Source organism: Cololabis saira, chromosome 22 (assembly GCF_033807715.1).
Source record: "Cololabis saira isolate AMF1-May2022 chromosome 22, fColSai1.1, whole genome shotgun sequence".
NCBI classification, from domain to species: Eukaryota; Metazoa; Chordata; class Actinopteri; order Beloniformes; family Belonidae; genus Cololabis; species Cololabis saira.
The window spans coordinates 17,239,008-17,263,715 of record NC_084608.1 but is presented as its reverse complement, the minus strand read 5'-3'; the positions used below and the strand labels follow the sequence as shown (position 1 = coordinate 17,263,715).

Sequence of the window (24,708 nt, the reverse complement as noted above, 5' to 3'; positions counted from 1 at the left end):
AACATAACAGGATCCTACCCCTGCCGCATGATGAGCTTGTTTTGAAAGTGTAGAGTGACATTTTGCTAATCCAAGAGAAAGGTCAGTGTGACAGCAATGAAGATTGAATATCTAACAAAGGTAGAATAAATAAAGCTGTTCAGCTGCACCTCGTATTTCTCAGGTGGGAAAATGTTGAACAACAGCTGTTTTTAAAAGAGAAATAATATTCAACAGGAAGACTTCGGCAACTGCAGAGATGAGATTGACAAAGGCACCCTCTTAGTGATGTCTCAAAGTCCCAGGAGCGAGAGGGGATTATGTAAGACACTCAGTATACTGGGTCACCCAGTTGTTGGATATGCACTACTACTGTATCACAGCAGCGCTCAGTGCACATTCATTTATGGGATTCAGAGTATGGCTCTGTTTCACTTATTTGTTTCTATAGTTTACTCATGTTCCGATGTTACAGTTTGACCTGAATATGCTAGTATTTGTTGAATTGAGAACTGTAAATGATTATTTTTGAAGGGAAAATCCCTCCAATATTTTTAAATTGGCAGCAAAGACCGTAACATGATGCTATGCTTTTTTTTTTTTTTTAATAAAAAAGGAGTTTCTCCATAAAACTGACTTCTTTACAGATGTTCTGTTGCTGTACTGATAGTAAGCTATAATAAAGACTAGAAAAACCGAGGCACTCAAGAAGTTAGAAAAATATAAAAGGCCTTTATTAAATCATGGCTTAGAAAAAGTTAAAATGCCTAGAAAAAGTTAAAATGCCAACATGTCTTTGTTATCTGCCTTGAGGAAGGCCTACATGGCCGAAACATGTTGGCATTTTAACTTTTTCTAGGCATTTTACCTTTTTCTAAGCCATGATTTAATAAAGGCCTTTTATATTTTTCTAACTTCTTGAGTGCCTCGGTTTTTCTAAATTGTTTTTGAATCTTTTGGATCCCCATGCCGAAGAGCACCTGAAGTATACTTTTTATACACCCAGCAGCACTCCATGCGTTTGTAGTTGCTATAATACAGACTATTTAGTGTGAGTGAGTGAGTGAATTAGAGCTGCCTATTTCTAAACTGAATGAAGCATTTAGCTTTCTGGGCGACTGCAAACACCTTGGTAGTGCTGAGCATGTGGATAATGGCAGCACTGTCAGGACAGGTAGGAGCTCTGGCTTCTCCATCACATGGACTCTTTGTGCCTCTGCCAGTGTCATGTTACTATTGCAGTTTAAAAAGGAAAAGCTTAAGGAGGACTGACATAAGGGGGGATGGTTATAATAATCAAATTTTATAAAGATTAAATTCTTTTCATTGTCATTTTTAAACCCGTTTTAGTTGTTTTTACTTAACACAAACGGGTTTCCTTGAAGAGACTTGCTAAACAGGCTATGGACAGGATAATACACCTGCCAACAAACAGGCTCATAAATCTAAAAAAACCCAGTTAGATTAAAAACGGATGTTAATACTTCAAATTTCAAAATAAAAGCCGTGTTCATTTGTCAGCAGTTCGAGCGCCCTCGCTACGAGAAATAGACACGTTTTAAAAGCCGAGTGTTCTTGTTCCTGTGTCAGTCTCTTAAACCAGTAAGAAATAGTTTGTTTTTAAAAATATTTTGGTTTTCATTTTACGTTTTAAAAGTAAATTTATCCATTTGTTTTGGTCATGTGACCACATCCAGGTTTTCTGGAAGGGGGTTCACTCTGTAATCCAGGAGGTCATTGGTAAACAGCTCTCGCTGACTCCTTCTTTCTTTTTGCTTAACCATGTTGCTCCAGACAATAATTCTTTTGTTCCTGGCTAAAAAAATGTATCTTGCTGCAGTGGTCCACTCTCCAAGTCCCTACAGTCGACATGTGGATGTCACAGATTTCTGCTCTTATTCCTCTCGAGAAGTTGACCCATGACCTTCATCACAAATCGGATAGGTTTTGGAGGATCTGGGAACCATTGCACTCCTCCTTACAGAAGCCTTAACTCAGCTTCTGCCCCTGAAGGATGAGGACTGCCTATTCTTTCTTTCACTTATCCCATGTATGTGCTCTTCATTTACCTGTCTCTTAATTTTTCTATTTTACTTATTCATTTTATGCATATGTGCTGCGCAGCGATTTCTGTTGGTTTGGGGTGGGGTTTTTTTTCTTTTAATTTTATTTTTATGTTTTGTTGTATTTCATTTTGTTCTGTTCTAATGTTTGTACCTATAAATTTGAAAAACCAATAAAAAGAGTATTAAAAAAATAAATAAATAAATAAAAGTAACTTTATTTTAGTAGAGACCGGAAGTGTAATGATAATTTCCGTCAAGTGACACGTTTCTAGCATAAAGGCTGCTACTGTCAGCTATGAGTTCATGTTTATCTCCGACTATAGTTTGTGCCTGGCTTATAAATGTAGCAGACAGCACGGTTAATGCCTTAAGTAATCGCTGATTAAACTGTTGAATAAATAATAGATGCCACACAGGTGATGGATGCAGGAACAGGGGCTGCTGCTTCCAGGAAGACACGCAAACACCTCCTTTAATAGCTTTCACTTGTTCAATACAGCAGTTTTAACAAGTGTGGTTAAAATTGGCTTGCAGATTATGTCTAGACTCGGTGTTTACAAGATGTGCAACCTTTAACAACTTAGTTTTTCTGGGCAATGTTCGGCCTAATTCCTAGTTTCGCAGCATCGGGTCGGTGTTGCAAGCAGCCACCCCTCCCTCCTGCACCATTTCCGCGTTTAATCATGTCCACGGAGTCCGTGCCACGTCAATAAATACAGATATGTTGCACGGTATTATAATGCGAGAGAGTGACAGCCATGGAGCAGCAAGCTTTCAGCGATTAGACGATGCAGAGAGTCGCGGAGCACTGCGACATGGGTGCAGGATCTACACCAACGCAGGGCGTACGGCGTAGGGTACGCGGCGACGCGCACCGTACGTTGCGCGACGCCGCGTACCCTACGCCGTACCCTACGGCGTAAGGTACGCGTCGATTTAACGCAGGCTTTACCCTGCTGATGATGGGTGACGTGTCTGGATCAATGAGTGGAGACAAAAAAAAAAAAACAACAAACTCACCTAGTGCCACCTCGCAGGCCTTTCTCAGTTGTGAGTGGTGAGCCTTTTTCACCTCCTTGTCGGCCAGGATCTTTTCCAGAGCTCGTGTGAGGAACATGTTTTTCGTCTTTTTGCCCTCGTACATGTCGCACGGGAGAGTCCGCAGCGAGGCGCGCCTGGTCCCAGCTGGGGGGCTGCAGCCGCCTCGAGCACAGCTGTAGTCCGGGGACAAATGTCAGCCTGGAGAGCCCCCCCTAACAGACAGACATAAATAAAAACACAGAAGGTGGGGTAAATCCCTCAGACTGCCACTAACGACCTGCCTCCTGCGCCATGTTGGAGAGAGGAAACGACGTCACGCACGTCCGAGAGCGGCCGCAGTGAGGCGGCAGGGAGAGGGAGGCGCGCACTAATACGGGGATTAAAATCATTTTATGGTGTTAGAAATTACATTTCTGTCACGATATCCACTTCTAAAATGGGAAACCACTTAGAAAGCACGGTTTCTAACCTTTACCCGCTTTTCCACAAATGAAGTTCCTAACGGATAAATAAAGTTATTTATTATTATTTATTATTATTACCCTACGGAAGAGTATTAGGGCCAGGCAGGAGAAAAATAAAAAATATATTTTAGAGGAGGAAGATTTTTTTTATCATTATGCACTTCGAGAAAAATTCGAAATGTTGAGAAAAAAGTCGAAATGTCAAGATTAATGTTGAAGTACAATTTCGAGAAAAAAAAGTCGAAATGTTGAGAAAAAAGGCAAAATTTTGACTTTATTCTTGAAATTGTATTTCAACATTAATCTCGACATTTTGACTTTTTTCTCGAAATTGTACTTCAACATTAATCTCGACATTTCAACTTTTTTCTCGACATTTCGACTTTTTTCTCGACATTTCGACTTTTTTCTCGAAATTGTACTTCAACATTAATCTCGACATATCAACTTTTTTCTCGACATTTCGACTTTTTTCTCGAAATTGTACTTCTACATTAATCTCGATATTTTGACTTCTTTCTCGACATTTCGACTTTTTTCTCGAAATTGTACTTCAACATTAATCTCGACATTTCAACTTTTTTCTCGACATTTCAACTTTTTTCTCGAAATTGTACTTCAACATTAATCTCGACATTTCCAATTTTTTCTCGACATTTCGACTTTTTTCTCGAAATTGTACTTCAACATTAATCTCGACATTTCAACTTTTTTCTTGACATTTCTAATTTTTTCTCGAAATTGTACTTCTACATTAATCTCGATATTTTGACTTCTTTCTCAACATTTCGACTTTTTCTCGAAATTGTACTTCAACATTAATCTCGATATTTCGACTTTTTTCTCGACATTTCGACTTTTTTCCCGAAGTGCACAATAAAAAAAAATCTTCCCCTCAAATATTTTTTTCTCCTGCATGGCCCTACTCTTCCGTACTCTCCTGTATTTACCCCTAGGGTTGCCAACTCCCTGTAAAATAAATAAGGGACACCTCATCTGCAGGGCCAGCCAACCCGATTGCCTTCACCCTTCCTGGCGTGGGGAATTTTTTTAGCCCCCTTTTTTTTTTGTGAGTGAAACGATTTTTTTAAACCATTTGACTCAAACCTGAATTGAATTAGATGCATATTTTTGAATGCCATGAACACATGGAAAACAAATTATTATCCAGCAATTCACTATAATACAAAATAACAAAATTAACTGAACAAAATAAGTATCTTCCTTAAACAGAAACCTGTCCTGCTTAACTTAAAATTGTGTAAATTAATATAAAACAATAGAAAGAAAGCAGAACATCCATTCTGTAATAGTGCACATTTTTAGTGCATTAACAAAAGTGCAAACAGAAAGTGTATAAGACATATTTGTGCCTCAAAGACCATGACTGTAGGCTACAGTTGTAGTAAAACAGAAAAAAAATCTTACGAACTCTCTTTTCAGCTCAATACGAGACGATTCCGTTTTTCAAGAGACGGTTGGCAACCCTAGTCCACAAGTATGTGGATTAAAATCATTATATTGTGTTCAAGATGACATTTCTGTAACAATATCCACATCTAAGATGTTAAACCACTTAGAAAGCCAGGTTTAGCGTTTTTTTAGCACTGTTTTATGTGACAAAACAAACCTTTACCACTGACACAAAATTGGCAGAGTACAAATCAAACTTTTGAAAATAAATCAATAAAATCAAGTTTACTTCTAAATTACAGATCCAAATCGTGAGATTTAATATAATGTAATGGTCTGGTTTTCATACAGCTGTTTCACACATCCTTTGGAAGTATAGCAGATAAGTATTAAGCATCAGCTTATTGAGTGACAGCATGCCCAGACATTATTCACTTTCACGCAAAGATTTAATCTAGTTCCTGTGGAGTCACTGACAAACTCTGGACATCAAAACCAACCGGAGAAGCGACAAACAGACCAGCATGAACCAGAGGCATCCAAAATGAAATGCAGTGGGGTAGGGCCTTTGGTGAATGGCTGAGGTCGTTTTGTAATATAAATGCATTGTCCTGTCAGCAGTGGTGGCTCTCGGACAATCCCTCATGCGTCATCACATAAAGCCCGCCCCTGCACTATTCCGATTTATTCGGTATGTTTTGTACCAGTGCAAATGGCTGTGAATGTAAGAGGCACCATATCCATCACTAATCAGAGCTTTCACCAAGTGAATTGATGTGGCCCTTCAGGCTAAAAACCAAATGGGATACATGGTAGTGATGCTCCTTATGCTCCATCAATTCTGATAAACTCCTGCAGAAATAATAGTTTTCATGTAATCTAAACTAAAACTAAATTTAAGTGATTATGAGTAGTATTTTTTGTTAAGAGTTTCTTAACGTTTGTTGCAATAGAAATTATGCATGATTTTAATATAGCATTTTGATACCAGTTACGTTTTTTTTACAAAAAAGTCAGCATTTTACTCATTAGACATTGTGTAAATATAAAGCAGGAGGAGCTGCTATAGAATTGACTTACAGTATTTGTACTATGCAACCTTTTAGATCAGTGGTGATAGCCTTTTTCACTTTAGTACTTTGATTCTTATTTCGGACTCGTGTCACACTACATGTTCTCTGATTAAACTCCTGTCACAAATCTGAAAACTCAACTCTGTACTTGCAATGAATTTGAAATTGATTACACCTTACACCTTCCCCAAAGCATGTTGTTCAAAAATGTTAAGATGACTCAAATCATTTACTGAATTAGTTTTCTTTCTCTTTCAGTCACCGTCAGATCCATGGCAGAATTTAGTCAGCTAACATTGAAGAAGTCCAGATTTTGTAAAACTTTTTTTAATTGTTAAAATGCATTCTAATTTTACTCTGTCCTTCAGAGGGTATTATACAAGGTTAGGAAGACATTTTGAATTGGTAAGGAATTGAAATCCAACATTAAGAACTGAAGACATGACTTAAGATGTGCTGTAGTCTCTGTTCCTCCACATCGAGAGGAGCCAGCTGATGTGGTTTGAGCATCTAGTTAGGATGCCACGTAGGCACCTCCCTCAGGTGTGTTTTGGGCATGTCTAGCTGGGAGGAGGCCCAAGACACGCTGTAGAGGTTACACCTTTTGACTGGCCTGGGAACGCTGCGGTACTCCAGAAGAGCTGGAGGAGGTGGGCAGGGAGCGGGAGGTCTGGGCTCCTCTGCTGAGGCTGCTGCCCCCATGACCTGAATTCAGAAGAGTGCAAGTTCACAGATCGATGGACCTGGGAGTTAAGTGGAAAAGTTTGAGAATGATAAAAGTATTCCCACTACTCATATTTTTTATGTCTTTCTATTGAAGACTATAAAAATCACCAGAAAAACACTGACATTCTCTGATTTTAAAAGATAAACAACTACAGTTCATTAGTTGTTCTGTTACAACATTCCCTATTTAATGTACTCCTCACGTTGTTCCGTGCCTCATCTTGCCTTCGGCTAGCCTCAAGTAACATTTAACGGCGTCCTGCAGCAAACACACACAGGAAATCTGGCAGTTTGACAACACAGATTTGGCTGTTGTGGGCGGTGTAGTTCACTGTGTCTTTGGTCTGTCTTGCCTCTCAGTTCCACTTTTTCTGAATCCATAAAAAAAGATAAAAACCAAAAAAAAGGCCAGAGTTGAAGAGTCACCAGCTTGGCTCCACCAATATATCAGTTCAAGTTATAAGTAAAATTTAAAAGGTTTGTGTCATTCGTTTGAAATGTTGCTTGGCATGTGTAGGCTATGCTGTAAGTGCCTGAGTATGAGTGTATCCATGAAACCACGAATGTGAATCATTCCTTTTAGATTGTAAAGTACATATATATGTGAGTGTACGTCTATATGAACATATATATCTATATACACAGTATGTATATATATATATACATATATATCTGTATATATGTATATATATTGCTCTTTTTTTCTCTCATTGGCCTTGTGAGTGAGTGCGTGGAATTGATGTGTTGTTTTATGCTCTGTAAACTGAAAAAATCTATAAATGAATTGCTTTAAAAAAAATGTTGCTTGACTGGAATTATGTTTACTATCAAACATGGCCACAGTCTTGTGTTCAAAACACTGACACAGGTTAGAAACATGACATTTTACCTCACTCCTTAGGAAAGGCTAGATCTGTGCAAGATTACATTAATTTTGCTTCCAATGTTTGGTAAAAGAAAAAAAAATACAAATGTGTAAATTATAAAACAGCCCACACATAAATAAGTAACATACTCAAGATATAATGATGGTTTAAAATATCTTCATTATAAAACATTTATTACAGTCAGGTATCATACATTATTAGCACGTGAGCTGTCACAAGTAAACATTTCTGACATTGTCTTTCTTCCATACCTGAGTAACGGCACACAGAAAGCTACAGAGGCGACAGGCCACTTAATATTTCACTCTGTATCAAGGGAGATAGAAAAAAGGCATGGTTCTACCAAAAAAAAAACTAAATGTCAAATAAAAGCATATTATATACAACAAGTTTGCAGTAATAAAGGCATTAGGTGAAAATCTTAACTGGCAACTGTTGAGATTAATTTAAAAAAAAATTATAATAAAATAAAGACATGGCCCGAAACAGGTTGTTTACTATAAGAAAACATTGGAAGACATTCAAAAATTTGCTGAGTTTTTATAGAAAAGAAAGTGCTGCTGTATTGTTAGCAATTGCTCACATGACAATCATTCACTATAAGGAAAAGAAAAGGTTATCGGAGGTAAACAAACTGAATGCAGCCCATCATGTCTTATCAAAAGTCATAAATAGTATGAACAAACCTAGAAAAAACCCCAAACAATCCAATTCCTGTTTTGACTGTCCCTGTCAGCTCTTCACCTGATAACATCTCAGAGGAATATGCAGTCTCGGGAGCCAAAGGCGTCGGCTTACTTTGCTCATATATATGGAAATCTGTCCCTGTGCGTGTCACACTTTTTCAGCAGACCCGATGCGATGGCTCTCACAGCTCTCGTGGTCTCAGTGCAGGTAGGGCTGATTAGGGACTCAGGCAGGAGGAAACCGAAGTATCCCGTGTCCCGCAGCTCAAATGCAAAAGCGTAGGGGATCCCGTTCCTGTAGGCCCAGTCGATGGAGCTGCCAGAGCTAACATCTGTGCAAAAAAACAAAACAAAACCAACCAACACAAGGGTGGAAAAAGCTTAGTCCAGTAATACTTGACAGTAAGCTGGTTTGATTCCAGGTTAGGTGTTTCATTTGCACCTGATGCTCCTAAGAGGAACATCGAGAGTAGTGAGGGAAATGCTTAACTGACTCTGGATTGTTAAAATAACTGGCATAGCAATATGAATAATATCTAATTTCCCTGCTACTGTAGTATACGTCACAAGGAACACAGTATATGTTAAGATTCAAATAAAAGAGAACTCACACAACGTTGTGGAGGCAGGTCCGTATCTGTACTTCACTCCGTAAGCAGAGTACAAGGCTGTCACTGCATTTTGAGCTGCCAACTCCTGAACAACGACAACATGAATGCATCTGTAATCCACTGTGTCTTCTCATGAAGTTAGAAAAGCTCAAACAGGTGGATCAAAAGAGGCTAGAATACGTATCAGTGGATGGTCCCTTACCACGCAGTCAAAGTTGGGGATCATGGCATACTTGTAGGAGTATGGGTAGAGAAGCATTTGCGCGTAGGCGTGGATGGATATGTATGCTTTCACACGCTTCTTGTGCTTGCGCAGGAACCTGGCGACAGCTTTGACCTCAGGTTCAGATTCTGGGAAGGGGCCGCAATAGGTGTCGTCACACGGATGAGAGGAGGCGCCCTCATCTGGGGAAAGAAAGAGGCACCGGAGACTAGATTTAAATGATCTCATCACTTTTAGAAGTGGCATATTCGGATACCAAAGGGGGAAAAAAGTTTTTTTGCTCATATTTCTATCAGGTAAGAATAGATATTAAAGAGGGAAAGACTATAGACAAATTACACTTACATGGAAATCAAATTTAGTAACCATAACAACATTATAAGGCCACAGGTAGCAGAAACTGATAGTAGTATAGCTCTATCCAGCTTTGTGGATGAACTGATTTAATTTGATTCAGAACTGATTTAACACAGATTTAAAGAGCTCACAGGGGGAAAACACAACAAAATAGTGAAAACAAAAGTTATTTCTCCCTCAAGAGGAGGTTATGTTTTCTGTTTGGATTACAGAATAGCTACCACCCCAGGACAGCGTATGGCATTTTTCCACCATATAAAATGTTTAAAAAAGTTTAAAGCTTTTTCACAAGAAAAAGAGGGGGGTTAGACAAATCCTAACTACCTAGATTGTTATTTTTTTCTTTTCTTTTTCTTTTTCCTTTGTCACACCTGATTGCAGCAGAAGTGCCAGACAGGAAGACAAGTAAAGTCTTAGCAAAGCTTTGATCATTCAGAACTAAACTTGACACCAGGACTTAGTTTGGTTGGTCTCAAGACTGTAGTTTCTCAGAAATACAAACAGTTTTACAATATTTGACCATCACAAAGGACTTTTTTGCCAAACAGTTGTCAACATATCTTTCTTTTTGATTAGTCACGGTCAAAGCAGACCAGGAAAAGTCTGAAGGTTGAAATGTGTCAGTGTGCCACGTGAAGTTGGTTCTGCACTTTACAAAGGCATTTCTGGTTTTACATGAGTCTTTCATTATAGAGTGAACATTTAAATCATGTCCTGATGATGAGACTCAAAAAGACATACTTCCCTTTTCTGTGAAAGTGACGGTTATTATACAGGTTTTTTTACAGTTACATGTGAATAGCCCCCTAGAAATGTATTGCACCTTGGAATAATAAAAGCAATGCAACTGTGAAAATTGTAGGTTTGTAAGATCGGGCTTCAGTCAGGCTAAAAATGATCTTTGGATGGGTTCTGTCCTGATTATTTTGCAAGTTGCACGATAAGTTTGTGCACATTCCTCTGTTCCATCCTGCAGAAAACATGATTGTTTCCCCTCTTGATTCAATTCAAGAACAGAATAGTGCATTCAGTATGTGTTTAAAATGTTATAAACTGTGCATCCGCTCAAGGATGTCTGTGTTCTCACTGACGGTGGGTGCCTTTGATGAAAGGTTTTTCATTAGATACGAAGATACTAAACTAAACTAATATTCCCATGAGGAAACAGCACGTATCATTCAACGTCTCTATTTCTCATCTCACATTAAATCTCAATATGTCTGCACCATGGAGCGGTGATGATTCACTCATACCACCCACTACATTCAAAACGGCATCAGTGCATACTGTCCAGAGCTTGCACTAATTAATAGAAGCTACATTAAGTAGCTTGCCAAGTTAAAGCTGTTTATGTCGACTTTCTTTAGATTTCAAAATAACTCACCACACCATTTGACCTTCCAGTTTCTGTTGGCGTCCACTCCTCGGCAGTGAAACTTGCGATTTTTCGACCGCGTCTTCCTCCAGAATCGATCCTGCAGGACAAATACAGAAACCTTGAATAATCCACTAAACACTGATCTTTAGTCACTCCTTTCTTTAGAGAGTTTATAACCAGTGATGACTGTGAAAACAATTAAATGTCATGTATTACCTTATCACACACACAGAAATTAAGCTTTAGATAAAACATTAGTTCTCTGACTTTTTCAGTTATTTAAACATTTTGTCGTGTACTCCTTTGTTAATATTTCAAGGGAATAACAGCTTTGACTATTCAATACTAAAGTAGATCCACCTCTCCTAAAAAAAAACAACAAAAAACAAACACAAACAGCTGAACCAGTGGTACCGAGTTCCAGCTGAAACGATATCCATCCACGTTGAAGACGGGCATGATGTAGAAGTTGAGCTGGTCGAGGAGTCGTGTCATTACTGTGTCGTCCTGGTACGAGTTGATGGCCTGTAATTACACAAATCGTGTAGTTAGATGAAGCATGATCAAGGGAGAATAGAATGAAAGGTTGTACTTTGTTGTCACAGTTATAATGTAATTGCTGGTATTAATTCAGCCTTATCCAGTTCTCTGAATGCACATAATACAGCAGGTGAATACTCTGCTGAGTCAGGATTGGAGTTGGTTGATCTGGGCACTGGGTTAATGCTGCTCACTACCTACTCTAACCAGGCGTGGGCCAAGTGTGCTTAATTCCTTAATACAGGGTGCCCTGACCTCCAGTGGCCGACATTAGTTACTACATCACAGAAAATCGACTTTCCACTTCATGCGTTTTAACAGCATTTACTGCTGTCACAAGTCAAATGCTTTTTTTTCTCCTTGTGTATTTCTCGCTCACAGTCTGTTTCTTATTATTTTATGCCTACACTCCCTTTATATTTTGAGTTTTGCTTTCTTTTCATGATAAAAACCAAAAAACCCGAGACATGCCCCTCTCTCTGTTTTACTGATCTGAGCCTCCTTGTGTCCCCTCGTTTCTTGTTCTGCTGACTCTGATCTGGAAATCAGTCCCAGCAAAACATCTTGAAGGAGTTCTCAATTTCTAAAAGGCATCTGGAGGCAAGGAGAGGTTTTTCTGCAATTTATAACCGTTGATCCTTTCTGAATTCTTGTTGACATTTGGGACAATAAAGGGGGCATACTATTTCATACATTGCAGACCTAATTAAAAGTACATTTATGCACTGCCACAAACACTGAAATGCTCATCTGACAGAGATGATAAAATGCAGGAGAAAGATGCAACAAAATAATGACAAGATGCAGCTGTTACACATGCCGTTTCTTACCGGCATCAGTTTTAAATTAAGGCTCGAAAACAATCGTGTTTCTTTTCTCCTCATCGCCTTCTCTCACATCTCAGGTCAAATAGATAATCGTGTGAGGAAAGAAATCAAGCATGTACAGGTTCAAAGATGAAAAGAGGGGCTCGAAAAACTGTAAAACGTGCATGTGCTCCTTTTTTGGAGGTACTGTTGAAGCAGTTACTTTTTTTTTAAATGTCTCTGCTATACATTTTGATAATGTAAAACAGAAGTTATATATCTGCATTTATAGCACTTTTGAATTCTTCAAAAGTGTCTCAGTTCCCCAAATCCTTGGTTCAGACTTTCCTTTAGATTTCCTTACATTTCTGGCACTCACTGTGCTGCGCTGCACTTCAAATCCCTTTCATCTGGTATGTAAGTCCCTATAAAATATTTTTGCAGCCAGTGTCTGTTTGTGGTCTGGCCCTGATTTCAGTCAGTATTAACCAACATCCAAAGGGTGTGATGAAACTTGTGTAAATGTCTTGCACAGCATTTAAAAACCCCCCAAAAATCCCATGTATTTGCATAACTGTGCATGAACATGAATTATGGTGTTTTTCTTTATTTTGGAAAGGCTTCATACATCCCAAACTGCTCACTGCAAGTCAACGATCTGCCTGGCAAAACATATGTATATATGAAAGCTGGTCTTCTTAAAAAAACACAAAACAACCCATCCCTTACCTCTTTGACAAACCACTGGCAGAAGGCAGGTCCTATCCACTCTCTAGCGTGAACACCACAGTCGATCCACACGGCTTTCTTATGCGGCCGACTTCTCTTTCCTAGCTGACAGGACACAACCACCATCAGTGTGAGAGAAAGAAGAGACCTTGGGCTGCCTGTCCTGCCGTGATTTTCTTTGCATCATCTCCAGATGTGTTGTTTTTTCCCTTTAAAGCAGACACTCTGTTTTTTTGGGATACCGTGCTGCTTTGAGGACTTCTGCTGGTAATTCTGGGCCTTTGTAACATCTGTTATTATGAGTCACCATGACGACAAGAAGGTTATGTACATATGGGAGCAGCTGACTGAGGTTAATTGAAGCCTGTGTAATGCCCAGATCCAGATGTTAGAAAGTTGGGGGCACTGATGAAGCAGAATGGGAGTAGAACGGTGGGCAAAAACAAGAGGGCGGTTAAACCATTCCTTCTGTGAATTGTCATGGAGAACATGTGATCACTGGCATATAAAATGGGACTTGGATAAAAGCAGATCGGTGCTGTTTTTGGCCGAATGATTTTGTGTCTCACTGAGACATGGCTGCAGCTGCTTACTTTGGACTCCAATGTCCCTCGACTCAGCTTTCATAAAGGGAGACAGAGTCTTTAAACAGACCAGCATGACGAAAATGAGAGGGAACTGGAGCGCTTGTAAATTACAGATGGTTTAATTCTAGATGGACATGTTACTGTGAAGGAGCATCTTTGTATCCCAGATATAAGTTTTCTTTTTAATTAACACAATATTCGTAATTGTAATACAAATGTTATTTCAGTTATTCAGTGAGTGTTTGTCATGCCTTCTCTGCTAACCTGAAGCACATAAAGAGGTCTTCCTTCATATGATTTCCCAATGGAGAACATATCAACCAGGTCACTGTGGGTTCTGTTCATCTCAAACATCCAGCTCTGGATCTTGGGGGCAAAAAAATAATGTAGAGGAGTGAACATCATCAGACTTGTTTAAAGCATTGATTTTACTTAATATATTCTTGCAAACTTGTGCAGAGTTGTGGCCTTTTTTGCATGTGTGAGAGACGCGAGGTGGGCGCCACATGTACCTCTTCCAGGGAGTGATACACCTCGTAGTCATACTGCGACTCCGACCTTCGCTTGCGAGAGGAGCGATGCACCGTCTGCTTTTCAATTTCCTTCTGTAGATTGGGGATAAGCACCCTGTGGGAGGCAGACGGACATGATGCACATGGCAGCAAACCGTTAAAACACCAGCTTCATTTGAACATGAAACTGGATCTAATGTTGTCTACGACCAACATTTTCAATTTCACACATCTTGTGACTTTGGATCTTTTTTCTGCAGCATTAAAAGTAATGCATCATATATCATTCTTGAAGTTTGCGCCTGAAGGATTAGTATGTTGCGCCTCCGCATCAATTTTTTGACTCGCTTGTGACTTTGATTACACATCCCGACTAGTTTTCTTGCACTTGGCAAGTTCTACAGCAGAAATTAAAGTCACACCATAATTCAGACCATCCTTATCTGTTTAATGACTCGTTTGATGCACGGTCCAACGCTCGTTCGTCATCATTTTCCATCCCAGACAGACACAGATGATATGATGTTTTGCCAGCAACAACATTTCTTTGACTACCTTTACACACATCTCCTCTCTAAATAGTTTAATAACGTATGAATAATTCTTAAAACCTCAACAACCACTTAAATGCAGTCCACTGTAGAGCAATCCTCTTTTGTCCTCAGAGCTGAAATTTCTCCCTAAGGACTGGGATGGTTATAAAAGTCTTTCTGGCTGTGGTTGCTTTGATAAATCTGCATCATTTCACCGTTAATTTTCATGAGGGGTGGTGCAGAGAGATGAAAGACTTGCTCTTTGGAGCAGATAGCCGGACGGGCTCTGACATACCGTCTGAGTGTTCGCCTGCGTCGCAGCTTTGTGGCAGTGTTTAAAGCTTTTGGATGTGAGCTATGGCCAATTCTGCATGTGCAAATCATATTTCATGTGTGGGAAAAGCTGGGTAATTGCAGTGAGTGTTGGATAACTGACATGTGTTGGGTTGTGGAAACTCTTGAAGGGTAACTAGATATCGCTTGCATACACATGAGCTGTTTTTGTACTTACCAATAAACTATTCTCTTCTTCGTCAAGCTCATATGCAGTCTTTGTGTGTCTTTACGTTTCACATGAATATCCACTGTGGCATTTTGATGGATTAGAGAAGCAATGTTCGGCTGCCAGAAGTCCACCTGAAGCAGAAAAATTAGTTTATTAAAACTTTAGAGCCAAAAGGAATTGAAGAAGACGATAAAGCAGGTACTGTATATTTCACCTAAAATGACACTTTTGCTGACTGTGAATAGGTAGAAATTACCAAAAAATAAACACTTAAAGCCAACTCTTAAGTTTTACACCAATATTTGTATTAAAAAACTGGCAATATAGTGAATTAATGTACTAATAACTTGATAGTACTGAGGAAACAATTGTGCCAATTCATTCATAATAATGCAAGTGACCTTAAAAAGCATCCTGGCATTAATGACAATGTTTTGACTCAAACAAAAACCTCACTATTATGTGTGAAGTGTTTGTAATAGTGTCAAACATTTGGTGTTAATGACTGTAAGAAATAGTTTCAGTCAGACCTGGACTGAAACCCGCAGACTCGGCGATGAAGCGACTCTGGGAAAAGCTGCAGCATTAACGGCATGAAATTGCTTAACGGCCCACAATAAATGACTCCTCCTCAGCTCTCCCCTTCATCTCCTCTGTGACCTCACATTTGCAAAAAAAACAAAACAAAAAAAAACCTAACCCGTGTGTCAGCACTTTATCAGGCTGGGACTGCTGGAGCTGTTCACTTCAGTTAATACAAACAAGCCACTGGACAAACACACCGGGACCCAAGTAAACATAGACACCATGTGGGAAGACTGATAAAATAACAGAGAGCAGGAGAGTGACTGAAGGAAGAATAAGTGAAGGAGAGAACGTTTTTTTAGACAAAAATCCACTGTGTCCGTGTTTGTCTACATGCGTCGAACATCCTCAACAGGATTTCATTTGTTGCAGCAAGGGAGCAGACAGTTGCAGGCTGGTACCAAAGCTTGTTAATGTGTCAATTGGTTTAATAGCTCACATAATGCATACCAGATTAATTCAACTTGTTTGGAGCCCGCTGGATCGGAAACTCAGGGCTGGAACGTTTGGTGCCCTCCAGTACGCACCCCTCTCCTCTCCCGTACTTTTATGGCATTTCCAAATGGTTAAGTACCCCAAATGTTTCCTCTGTTAGCAAAACAAATCCAAAACACACATGCCAAAAGGGCACTTAAACGTCCCTTATCAGATTATACGACTTCTCAGTTTAACAGTTAATAGCTCTATTTACGAGCATTAAAGCTGTATTATTTGTCGGCTTTATGAATCTTTTATCTGCTGAATGTGTGTCTGTGAATGCTGGGTGGCTGCATTCAATTGAATGTGTGGTGTTTTGTTTGAGCTGGTACTAGAACAAGAAGGGCAAAGTTATAGTTCAATAAAAAGAGCTGACTGTTTGTTGTGTCGAGTAAATGAAAACCAGTTGGCCAAATCAGATAAAGGAACATGTCTATTCTTCTGAATAGAAGATTCTGAAACAAACCAAGTGATCTGTAAAGACTGTTTTAGAAACATTATGTCAGTTAAGAGGTTATGATACACTGGCAAAAGTTCAAATAGAATGTACAATTGTTTAAAAGGAAACACACTTGTAGGTCCATTTGAATGAGAGTTGGAACATGTCGCTCGCCTCTGCGGCTGTTGACGGGAGACGGACAGAATTTCTGCAACTAATTTCAGAACGAGGCCATCGATGTTTCACTTCAAGCTTATGGAGGTTTCATTTCAGTTTAATCTCATCTACTAGAGGTTTAGCAATTAGCAGTTTCCCCATAGGCTGACAGAAATTCATCTCAATACCAACATTTTGGTTTTTCTTTTTAGATGCGAAAAATATTGAACAAAACAACTCCTGTATGGTTGTAAAGAAACTTCAGCCTGGGCATATATGTATGTCACACCTCTCTGCCTCCCTGCAGGCTTCGCATCAGCAGTGCAGGAGTCAGTGCATGGACACAGCCTCACCATTCTTCCTGCTGTTTTGCTTGTTGGAGCTGGTTTTCTCAGATCCTGAATGTTAATTTAAAAAAAATATAAAACTTTTCCTCTCTTAATTCATGTGTCCAGTCAACATTTTATGATGCAGCCTATAAGCCAGGTTGTAATAAAAATAGGGGGCTTGTCCAGTAAGTTTTAGTTTTGTTGGGAAGACCGAATTTGAACTTTTCTGCATTAGATTATGAAGGATCGTACATTAATTAAACCAGAGACCCAGAGTTATGGTGTATGCTGAGAGGCAGTATTTCAGTATTTAACTGTTGTCCAGGTTTTGTGCTGGATGAGCTTGGAGCTTTTTTGTGACCATATACTGTTTTTGGTCTAGTATCATGTATTTGACTGTTCTGATGCTGATAGTCATGAGTTGTGCAGCTACAACAAACAATGCAACCTTTACCTTCATGATTTATGTGTTCAGTCTCCATTTTATGTATGACTCTGATAATCCTAGGATTAAAAACTTAAATGTGTAAATGGGGTGTTAACATCTAGACAGTGACAGCGCACAGATTTAAAAGCAAACTCTTTGAACACAGGATGACATGGAGGCAGTCACATGCAACAACTTGCTGCAAGCTTTCACAACTAAGGTGCATTTTATATGAATAAAATCCAGTTAAACCTCCGTTCATCACATGGGAATTAACAGTTAATGCAGTCGGTTACCCACAATAACTATTCACTGAGCTTAAGCCCGTATTTTCTGACAAACACCTTCACTGTTAGCATAATGGGCGTGGTTCATGGATAAATAAACTTTAACTCTTAGTTAGATACTGCAAGTCTGGAAATAGCGAGCGTGAGTGTGCTGTTTGCTGAATTTGCGGGAAACTGTGACACCAAAGACCCCGATCAGAGTAGATTCATCCAGACTCCCCATCTTTATCTCCACCCAGCTTCCCATCATGCTTCATTTATAGGACTCTGAAAGCAATTACGCTGATTTCAAATAAGACACAGCTCACGATAGATGGAGATGGGGCTTAGTGGAGTAGCTCGCTACACTCCCTAAACCAGGTGAAACCGGACCGACCCAGGGTGAAAAAACACTGTGGCATTTCGTAACATACCATGTAATATGTAACATTTAAATATATCTTACTTTAACTGGCACTTAAATGTTGGCTGATTCTTGCTCCTAAGACAGCAAAGCATATGACCACATACCCACCACCAGGTGCTTGGATCAGAAATAGGTAAAAGTGCTCATGATAGTTTTAATGCAAAAATTGCATTCCTGACTCAAACAAAATAATCAGTTTGAGTGTGATTTTTGATTCCCCTGCATTCTGTGGTGTACAGACTCTGACCTCCTGTGTAGCCTTAAGTGAAAACTTTGACTCGGGCATACTGGAGGCATGGTAGTGTGACTAAGCGCCTGAGAACACATATCCACAGCTGTCCAAACAGTTGCTGCTGCCGCCTCAGTTGGCCTTGCAGCATCATGTTAGATGCACTTCCATCCACAAAGTTTGGGCCAGGTCCTGACCGCCCTGAGGCCTGGCTCTCTCCTGTAACCCCTCGCTGCATGTCATAAACATTAACTGAGTCCATGTCCCGCTCTCTGCTGGAGCTTTGCTGCTCTAGGGTTGCTCGATCCCTCTCCCTAAAGCTGTACACTTCGATTGCTAATACGTTGTGGAAAAGTATGCCAAAACTGAGCATGCTGCGTGTAGGTAGAGTCTACAAAACAAAATCCCTTCCCAAAACATTCCTTAAACGTTTCAGCTACTTAGATTTCTTGTGTTTATTTGCTCGGTCACGTCTTCAAATGTTATTCTGCGGTCTAAGTCATCTCAATCAAACTGCTATGGAAATAAACAACTAAATATTACCTCACTGTCTACAGAGCCTGGTTTCCCCTTTTCTCAGAAAAAAAGGAAAACAACATGTTTTAATAACAATTTGTGCAGGTTTTATCAAGAAACTATATCACTGTGGAAAAAAGAAAGAAAAGGAAAAGGGCACGCTTGTGCTCCTGATACTGATGGATAATTACTTCCAAATGAGTTTGGGAAAAGAGGCAAGGCCTGTCCGTGTCCTCAGGGGGTTCCCATTTGATTTCAGTATCTTTGAAGCACATGTTCATGGGGTTTGTAAAATGTAAAACATCTAAGTACCCACACACACACACACACCACATAAACTATCTGTACCTCATGTTTGTCTGGAGCTCCTTACAGAGCAGGTACATCCCTCAGCGTGGGCGATATTCTTGTTGTCTGTCACTTACTTGTATAATACTAATAGGAAAAGTTTAAGAACCCCTTGGAGTAAGCATTTGATGTTTGCTGTTCATAGGAATGTCAACCATGCTTTGCAGGGATACAGATGCTCAGCCATCCATCTGGACACAAGCAAACTGTCCATAAATGGAGACAGTTTAACGCTGTGGCTATTCCTCTTGAAAGTTGGCGCCCAGCTATGATGACTACAAAGTTACAGCGCAGTAAAGAACAGCCCATGAGGAACAATGAAAGGCTTGATGACATCACAGGAACTGGCAAATATCTTTGTTCATGAGTCTATTATATGTATTTTATTGAACAAGCGGGTTACCCCTGCAGAAAAAATAAACAAAACAAGCAAACACATCTTTGTGTCTCTGAAGTTTGCCAGAAAGCACTTTGGAAGTCCACAAGGCTACTGGTAAAGTGTGTTTTAGACTGCTGGGGAAAAAAGATTAACTTTTTGGGAGGAATATTGAAGTATAGGGGAGGGAGCGTCATGATTTGGGCTTGTTTGCAGCTTTTTCCCTGTAAAAAATGTATAGCAAAAGGAAAATTCAAGTTTACCAAAAAATATCATGATAAATAATATCATGCTTGCTGTCAGCTGAAGCTTTGTTAAATTGTGTGCTGGAGCATGATAACGACCCTAAGCATTAAATTAAATCCACAGCAGAAGTGCTTCAGAGAAAGAAAATCCTCCTTTTGGAGCAGTTTCAACCAGAGTCCCGAACTTAACCCCATATAGAGACATTGCAGGGGAACCGAAGAGGCCCGTCCACACCAGACACCCTGCAGATGTTTCTGAAATGAAGTTGCTCTGCAAAGAGGAATGATCAACAAATTCCTCTTGAACGTTGTGCAGGTCTCAGCCAGAACTACCTAAAGTGCATGCTTGAAGTTCCTGCAGCCAAAGGAAGTTCAACCAACTTTTAACTGCTGTTTTTTTGCTTTTCCTTCCAGCACTTTGAATGTTTAGTGGGTGTGTAAAAAAAACAGCAGTATGTTTATCTATTATTGTGACTTAGATGAGGATCAGAACACCTTTAATGTCAAATTGACACAGAAAGCCATCTAATTCCAAGGGATTCAACTACATTTTCTTGTGTCTAAAGTGTGGGAATAACAAAAAAAAAGCACCAACCTTCACCTGTCGCAGCATTTCCTTGAGTGTTCGGACCTCCTCATCGTTTCTTGGCGTAATCCTGAGGACTTGATCACTGTTAAAACACAACCCGTTAGGTGTTGGGTTACAGTCGGAGTCACAGTGCCCCGAAGGGTTATTACAACACTTGATTCCACTTTGATCCACTTTTCCTCAGACCGCGTCCCACATCCGGACCAGGGAGTCGGGTAATCAACCTGCCTTTTGTGCAAACTGAAGGTGACACTCACAATAGCAGATGTGAGATGGTGCAATGGCTGATTCATTTTTCAGAGTCCTACAGAGGAAAAGAACCAACCCTCAGCCAAGCAATCTGTCTGAGACATCATTATAGGATTATATTTCCATCTCTGCAGGCGGCACCTGGAACAGGTTTCTGGCAGATACAGTAGCAGCAGCTGTTTACATTTTTACTCTGTAAATCACCACAAACTCTAAACATCCTCTGATGTGACGTAATTACATGTCTAATATCAAAGGCATATATATTATTTTGTATTTATTCGTTGGAAATTAATACTATCTAATTAATTTAAGGTGTTTTCCAAGTTCTATATCCTAGTGAAAGCTTTTTTTTCTCCCCATTCTGGGAATATATATTGTTCAGTTAGAAACAAAGCGTCTTTATTCAGGGATGCTATAAAGCGAAAGGCAAGACGTTCCACAATGTGTTTAGTTACAAAAAACCAAAGATGGATGGGGAGGTTTGAACAAAGCGCTTTTGAGTCAATGATGTTTAAAATAAAACTTGAAATCAGAGGTGCTTTTGCTGGTTTTGAGGACTTTAAAGTTTTTTTTTAAACCGCAAATCAAGAATAATTTGATTTGAGATGATAGCAGAATTTTAAAAAGGTGATTGATTTGATGTAAAGCATCATATTTCAAAATATTCAAAAAGTGTAAAGCAGGGATGATTGACAGTGTTTCAAACCTTTAATTGGACTTATCTCAAACGTGGCTACAGTGTATTGTCTGCTTTTAACAACAGTCTCTTTTTTTCCCCACTCATTTACATACCACACTGTTTGAGTGTCCACATTCCTGTTGAGCATCTTCCTCTCGCATGTTCTGCTTCTTTCAAAAAGGTTTTTACAGCCTCTCACACAGGAAGCTGGGCCCCATTAGACAAAGGTGCCAGTGGGCCATTCTGAGGTTTGAGGAACAAAAGGGCTGAAGTGTCCCACATAAGTGGATCCCACATTTCAGAAAAAAAACACCACTTTAATGGCAACAGTACTGGGCAGCCAGGTCTCAGATGTGAATCTAGACAGATTTCAAGATATAAATCTTGATGTTTCATTTTAACTATCCACTTTTAAGATGAGTTTAAGATGACTTTTTAGATGATCCTATCTGGACTTTCTCCTTCCTCTGCTCTGACGCTTTCAGGGTTGTGGCACGTGCAGCTGTTGGCTCTGCAGTCCGAATCGTCAACTTTTAGTGATAAGGTGACGGACTGTTTTTGTTACGCCGTTGCCCAGGCAAAGACATTTTGCTTTGTAACCAACAGCTCCAGGGATTTGGGAGATAAAGCTGTCTTTAACTTGTCAGTCTGTTGATTCTCACAGCAGAGTGCTCTCTGGGATGGAAGCAATTAGTTTTTAAGATGATCTGGCGCTAAAAAAAACAGAGCTGACTCTGAAATGTGTTTTGATGCTTTCTGCATATTGGTGTTCAATAAAGTCAAAGGGTTTTTTTATGAGTTATATGACATAATATAAAAATGAATTAATTGTATTAACACATATATGTGCATGCATGCACATGCAGTTGTATTTTCACTTTTTTATTGTTGTTTTTTTTAAATATAAAAACAAAATAGTTGTATTTTGAGGATGAAAAGTTTTCCAGAAGTGAAGGTCTCCCTGTGCCCTTGCTAAAATACTTCAAAGGCTCTTCTGAAATAGACCGTAAATATCTTCACATGCCCCAAAGTCCTCCCCTCTGCATGTTTACTCAGATTACTATACAGGTGGCCCTAATTGAAGTCTTCATGACTCCAGAATTCCACATCCGAGGACAAATTTGGACTTCTTTTGGTTTCTAAGAGGGATAATTTAGCCCTCATTTGGCCATGTAAGCTGCTTGCCAAGACCTTTGACAGAAACCTCTTATTAAAACAAATGCCCAATTTTTCTTGTAATCATAGAAACACATGGCCTCACAAGGAGAGCTTATAGAGTTGCAGCCTCCAGTTTCTGAGACAGCCTGACTCAAACTTTCCCATATTACCCTAATCTGAATGGCTCTCGGAAGCAGCACATGTCAGGTATACAGTCTAATCCAAATGCCATCAGACAGCAGTCTAAAGTCTGCAGAGAGCCTAGAGTCAACTAAAAGCGTGATATTATGTCTTAAGCAGGGAATCTATCCCAAAGCAAAGAACAGGGTGAGTACAAAGCCTTTCTTTGTTCATCCTTTCAAGTCAACATATGATAAATGTCGGCAGTCGGCTTGAGATGGTGCGCCTGTTCTTGCCCGTATGTTCTCCCTCTCAAGGCTGATTTATGGTCCCGCGTTACACCAACGCAGAGCCTACGCCGAAGGGCACGCGTCCCTACGGCGTAGGCTTTGCGTCAATTCAGGTTTCACGCACTCCTCTCTCTTCAAACGTGAACGGGAGTCATGGTAACCCAAATAAATGAATGGCTGGATGCGGGGGAGAGGGGGGGTGTCCAGTGGCGTCAATTCAGTCGAAGCTAAGGTATGGCAAGGTTACGAGTCACATTAACTAGAGTATCAATCAACACGTCCAGCAAATACTCATCACACAAGTCTGCTATGGAGCTTATCTGTGTGGTCAAGAAAATTTGAACTTTTTCAAATGCAGTCTCGCTCACTGCAAAAACTCAAAATCTTACCAGGAATATTTGTCTTATTTCTAGTTAAAATGTCTTATTTTTAATCAAAAAATCTCATTACACTTAAAACAAGAGTCATCACCAGAAAAATAACTTGTTATTTGACCATTTTCACCTGTTTCAAGTAAATTTTCACTTGAAATAAGTAGAAAAATCTGCCAGTGGGACAAGATTTATCTTCTCATTACAAGCAAAAAAATCTTGTTCCACTGGCAGATTTTTCCACTTATTTTAAGTGAAAATCTACTTGAAACAGGTGAAAATGGTTGTTTTTTGAGTCTTGTCTTAAATGTAATGAGATTTTTTTTTACTAAAAATTAGAAATAAGTAATAACTAGAAATAAGACAAATATTCTTGTTAAGATTTTGAGTTTTTGCAGTGTATAATAACTAGTGAAATCGATCATGTTGTTCTGATTTGCATTTGTAGTTATTCTATATGTATTAAGTAATAGAATAATCAATACAAATGGACACAGAGTAATTCCATAAATGTATTTAAAAAAACAAACATTTACATTTCCCCCTGAAGCAAAGGTGTGGCGGCTGCCATACCTTGCCATACCCAATTGACGCCCCTGGGGGTGTCTTTACTCACCCTGCGTAGCGGTTCTTGTAGAGAGACGCACAAACGGGACATAGCAGGTTGCTGCAGATTATCACACACGCCAGCAAAGCGGAGACGCAAAAGCCTCTCTGGTGGCTGGGAGTCATCCTTGACCAGAGCTTTGGAGACCGAAGACACTTTTCTTTATTTTTTTTAAGGATGAGGGTATAAGCTGCAGAGAGGCGCTCCAAGGGCTGGAGGTCCAGCACCTTCAGCAGTCTCTGGAAGTCATGGTTCCTGCGCTGGAGGCGCAAACGCGTCAGTCAGCTGGCACACAGGGGGAGAAGCACCTACCACCACCTCCTCTGCTCAAGCTCTGGAGCGATTTGCAAAAAGTTGAAGCTCCTTCTTTTTTCTTTCCTTTTTTTAAATGAGGAGGACCTGAGTCACGTGGTCCAAAGATGGTAACTAGACCTCTCCAGCCCGCCTTGTATTGTGCGCTAAGCCTGAATTATGGTTCTGCGTTAAATCGACGCAGACCTTACGCCGTAACCTATGCGTTGGTGTAACGCGGAACCATAAATCAGCCTTAAGGGAAAGGTCCACCCGTGCGCCTGCGTGCGCATTCACGAAACTCGATTCTCAGAGTGGCGAAATGATGTGTCTCTTTACATTTGAGGTGATGCATGAAGAGGTGATAGAAGTGGGTTTCGTTGTAACCAGAACAGGAGACATTTTCGTCCACTGT

General features: G+C 39.8%; 2 protein-coding genes across 3 annotated transcripts in view; both read right to left on the bottom strand.

Moving 5' to 3' along the window:
* The window catches only part of arfgef1 (ADP-ribosylation factor guanine nucleotide-exchange factor 1 (brefeldin A-inhibited)), a 58,998-nt gene extending 55,624 nt beyond the window's left edge, over nt 1-3,374 (bottom strand). For both annotated transcript variants that reach the window (XM_061713992.1, XM_061713993.1), the window contains exon 1: nt 3,066-3,374. In XM_061713992.1, coding sequence (XP_061569976.1) covers nt 3,066-3,189 — 124 coding nt within the window. In that variant the 5' untranslated portion in view covers nt 3,190-3,374. The remainder of the gene's footprint in view (nt 1-3,065) is intronic.
* Nucleotides 3,375-7,799: 4,425 nt separating this feature from the next.
* Nucleotides 7,800-24,364, bottom strand: cpa6 (carboxypeptidase A6). Its single transcript, XM_061713310.1, has 11 exons — nt 24,012-24,364; nt 20,532-20,607; nt 15,123-15,247; nt 14,079-14,193; nt 13,831-13,932; nt 12,980-13,084; nt 11,319-11,429; nt 10,911-11,001; nt 9,149-9,351; nt 8,947-9,031; nt 7,800-8,667 (listed from the first exon to the last, which is right to left on the bottom strand). Exons 1-11 carry the CDS (start codon nt 24,125-24,127, stop codon nt 8,453-8,455), a joined length of 1,344 nt encoding a protein of 447 aa, XP_061569294.1. The 5' UTR covers nt 24,128-24,364; the 3' UTR covers nt 7,800-8,452.
* Between the last annotated feature and the right edge of the window lie 344 nt (nt 24,365-24,708).